The 1,507-nt window shown below is 45.2% G+C and overlaps 1 protein-coding gene across 1 annotated transcript; it reads right to left on the minus strand.

Annotated features, from left to right (window-relative positions):
* Window positions 1-10: 10 nt before the first annotated feature.
* On the minus strand, window positions 11-1,058 carry LOC110320698 (protein MAK16 homolog). Its single transcript, XM_021196824.2, has one exon. The coding sequence runs from the start codon at window positions 1,035-1,037 to the stop codon at window positions 147-149; it is 891 nt and encodes a 296-aa protein (XP_021052483.1). The 5' UTR covers window positions 1,038-1,058; the 3' UTR covers window positions 11-146.
* Between the last annotated feature and the right edge of the window lie 449 nt (window positions 1,059-1,507).

Here is a 1,507-nt window from a genome sequence, read left to right on the forward strand (position 1 = left end):
GTTATAAAAATACGCCTCTCAACTCAAGGCTCTTTCACATTCACTCCAGATTTCAGCTCCACTGAAGTGACGTAAATATTAACAATATAAATACTTTAGGGAACAGCACACACGAGAGCGAGCACAGCTGCCAGTGTGAAGGGAATTCATGTGGCTTTGACTTTGGCCATGGGCTCTGTCTCCTGTTCATACTCTATTTCCACATAGGCCCGTTTTTTCCGCAAAGGTCCTTTCAAGGGTGCTTTGCCTTTGTGTTTGGCCTTATGAGCCTCTTCTTCACTGGCAGATCCATCATCCTGGTCTTCCTCACTGTCAGTATTCAGTTTATCCATATCCTCAAAGTCACTCAGGTCACTCTCCTCTACCTCCTCATCTTCTACAAACTCTCTTTTCCCCACATCCTCTTCTTCGTCTTCCTCCTCCTCCTCTTCTTCATCTTCAGAGTCACTTTCTGCTTCCTGTTTCTCTAGGGCCTTGTCAAAGGCATGGATGGGGAAGTTGTAGATGTCGCCATACGTATCTTGTTTCAGTCTCTCCAGCAATTCCTTCTCAATAGCATTGTCCAGCTGGGCAGCTATTAATGCTTTTTCCTCTCTTCGTTTTTCCCTTCGTTCAACCTTCTTACTCAAAGGAACAAGTTTCTTCCGTCGCTTCAGTGTGAGTTTTCTGATTCGAATCAGGTACTGGGTTATCTTGGTAAACCTCTGCTTACACTTGTGTCTGATAAAGCGGGGCCAGTAGATCAGATTTTCATCTATTTGTTCCAGTGCTTTCTCATAGTTTTTACTAAGCCGGACCCGTTCCCAGAGTCGCCTAGGGAAAGCCGCTCGCTCTATAACTTTCATGTACAGGTAGCACTGCCCTCTCTCTTCTTTGACGGTGGCATACTGACTATTTGCCAGGGGACAGGACGAGCGGTTGCACAGACCAGTCAGACTGTACTCATTTCTGCAAAAGCCCTGAGTCTTGGTTCTTATTTTGAAAGAACAAAATTGCTTGTTTCCTAGTGTATTCCAGATTACATCGTCCGACTGCATGGTGCCGGCGGCTCAGCTCGCCGCGTTCAAGTGATACTTTCTTTAGAGAGAAAAAAATCCTAGGATACATGTATGTCATCACGTTGGTGATGACTTTCTCTGAACAATGTGATGACAAGTAACTTACTCATGGTGTGTGTGTAAGGGAGTGTGTGCACACGTGTGTGTGGTATGTGTGTGTGTGTGTACAGGACTACATGTGTGTGTGGTGTGTGTGCATATGTGTATGTGTGAGCATGTGATGGGTGGGGGTAAGAGTGTGTGTATGTGTGTGGGTATGGTATGTGTGGTATGAGTGTGTAAGTGTATGTGTGTGTGTATGCTCCATGTGGTATGTATGTGAATGTGTGTGTGTGCATGTACGTGTGTGTGTGTGTGTGTGTGTGTGTGTGTGTGTGCTATGTAAGTGCGTATGTGTCTGTAAGTATATGTCTTCTGTCTGTGGTATATGGGTGTATGGGTATGTAAGT

This window comes from Mus pahari, chromosome 4 (assembly GCF_900095145.1).
Source record: "Mus pahari chromosome 4, PAHARI_EIJ_v1.1, whole genome shotgun sequence".
NCBI lineage: Eukaryota > Metazoa > Chordata > Mammalia > Rodentia > Muridae > Mus > Mus pahari.

What these genes read in the sequence shown, in the direction of transcription:
- LOC110320698 (XM_021196824.2), bottom strand. Translation starts at nt 1,037, where the DNA reads ATGCAGTCGGACGATGTAATCTGGAATACACTAGGAAACAAGCAATTT.